A 1974-nucleotide genomic window follows, 5' to 3' on the forward strand; every position below is an offset into this window, starting at 1 on the left:
GTTTTACTGTAATACTGTCTTTATGTTGTCCTAATGCTGTAATATATTGCACTTAAGTGTCAATAATTGCATTGTCAAGGTAAACGTTTTCTGTATACATACGATCCAATCCCTCTGATTGTCCTCTGCCACATCTCCTATAGTCTCATGATGAGCACTGTGGGCTTTCATGCGAGAGATCAGGTTTCAAATCCAGCTACTGCAACTTTAACAAACATCTCTTCAAACTTCATATTGTCACACAATTACCTTAATTCCAAACACCTGCTGACGTGACAGGCACAAGCTGGTATAGGAAACACATTTGAACTTGGTCAAAGTTTATTCTGAAAGTCCAGTGCTCCTGCCTACATTGTCCTACAGCTGCCATTTTAATTTCTATCTGTAAAGGTGCTGTGCCAAATGATTGCTATGCCTTTTGGTACCTGTACAACTTGTAGTTTTTGAAATATTGCTGCAATGACATGCTACATGGCAATGCACACTTGTTTTTACATCGTAAAACCCCTTGTCTAGTTATTACTGTTTTTATAAGATACACGGTTTTCTTGAGGAATATTTTACCCTCTTAAAAAGTTTTTTTATGCATAACACTTCTAAAATAAATTATTCTTGTACATTAGGGTACGTTGCTGAGGGAACAGAGAACATTTACCGCACCCACACCTGCCCCAAATGTCGCCGCTGCTTCAAGATGCACTCTCACCTGCAGGAGCACCTTCGCTTACATTTCCCCGACCCGACCCTCCAGTGTCCCACCTGCGACCGTTTCTTCACCAGCAGGAGCAAGCTGCGCCTCCACCAGCTCCGGGAGGCGGGTGAGAAGACCCACCGCTGTCACTTGTGTGAGTATTCTGCCGTGGAGAAGAGCGCAGTCCGCCGCCACATCGCCAGCGTGCATCCAGACGAGGCGGAGGAGGGCGGGGACAGTCGGAGCTTCGTTTGTCCCACCTGCAGTCAGAGCTTTCTCCAGAGCAGAGCGCTGAAGGCTCACATGAAAACACACAACGTCCCGTTGGACGACACGCCGCTGGCGTGTTTCCAGCAGGGTTGTTCGTTCCGGAGCTCCGAGCGGAAAGCCTTTCTGAAACACGTCCGCAAGGAGCACGGGATGAAAGCGGTAGCGTGTCGCCACCACGCCTGCGGAGCCGTGTTTCGGTGCGAGGCGGAGATGCGGGCTCATCATCGGACGCACCTGGCCTACCACTGCCCGGACTGCGACTTCCACTGCTCCAACAAATCGGCGTTCCAGCAGCACCGGCGCCTCGGCCACCCGGGGGARGCACGGCTTCGCTGCGACTTCTGCCCCTTCGTCACGTTCAACCCCGTGGAGTTCGAGCGGCACGTCGAGCTCTTACACGCCAACGAGAAGATCCACCGCTGCGCCCAGTGRAGCTACGTCACCTCACATAAACGTGGTTTGAAGCGACACGTGCTGATGCACACTGGTGAGGATGACGTTCATCYTCTGATAGAATCAAAAAGAAATAGTCTTTATTGTCCCMCCGAGGGGAAATTCAGAGGTTCACTTGTTACTTTACAAACTATAGATAGTGCAGAAAAAATGAAATTACCACTAACTAGCAATGATACGACTACTAATAATGAAAATCTAACATAAAGGTGCAAGAATAAAAAAGATGTTTTGTTTTAGAGACGTAGTTACTTATCAGAATTTGACATTAGGAATTAGTATCTATTTTTTACAATCGCAACAGATTAACTGTGAAGTGTCACAGTGCAGACAAGAAACACAGATGTGCAATTACAGCAGAATTATTTTTAAAGGTTAAAATGGGAAATAACAGAGAAAGTGATTGCTCAGATTAGTAATAATATAAATATGACCCATCATATCGAAACGAGGATGAAGTCCAATATTGTTTTACTGCAAAAACTGTCCAACTAACCAAGTTTTAAAATCTTATATCAGCCAAAAAGTCTTTTTGATCTTATTTTCAGACTGATTTACTA

The 1974-nt window shown here is 45.6% G+C and overlaps 1 protein-coding gene across 1 annotated transcript in view; it reads left to right on the plus strand.

The window, feature by feature from the left end:
• Positions 1–1448, plus strand: part of LOC106524010 (zinc finger protein 142) — a gene marked incomplete at its 3' end in the record, with an annotated part of 4222 nt that extends 2774 nt beyond the window's left edge. The window contains 1 exon segment of the mRNA XM_014017630.1: positions 624–1448. Coding sequence (XP_013873084.1) covers positions 624–1448 — 825 coding nt within the window.
• Between the last annotated feature and the right edge of the window lie 526 nt (positions 1449–1974).

This window comes from Austrofundulus limnaeus, unplaced genomic scaffold, assembly GCF_001266775.1.
Source record: "Austrofundulus limnaeus strain Quisiro unplaced genomic scaffold, Austrofundulus_limnaeus-1.0 Scaffold174, whole genome shotgun sequence".
NCBI lineage: Eukaryota > Metazoa > Chordata > Actinopteri > Cyprinodontiformes > Rivulidae > Austrofundulus > Austrofundulus limnaeus.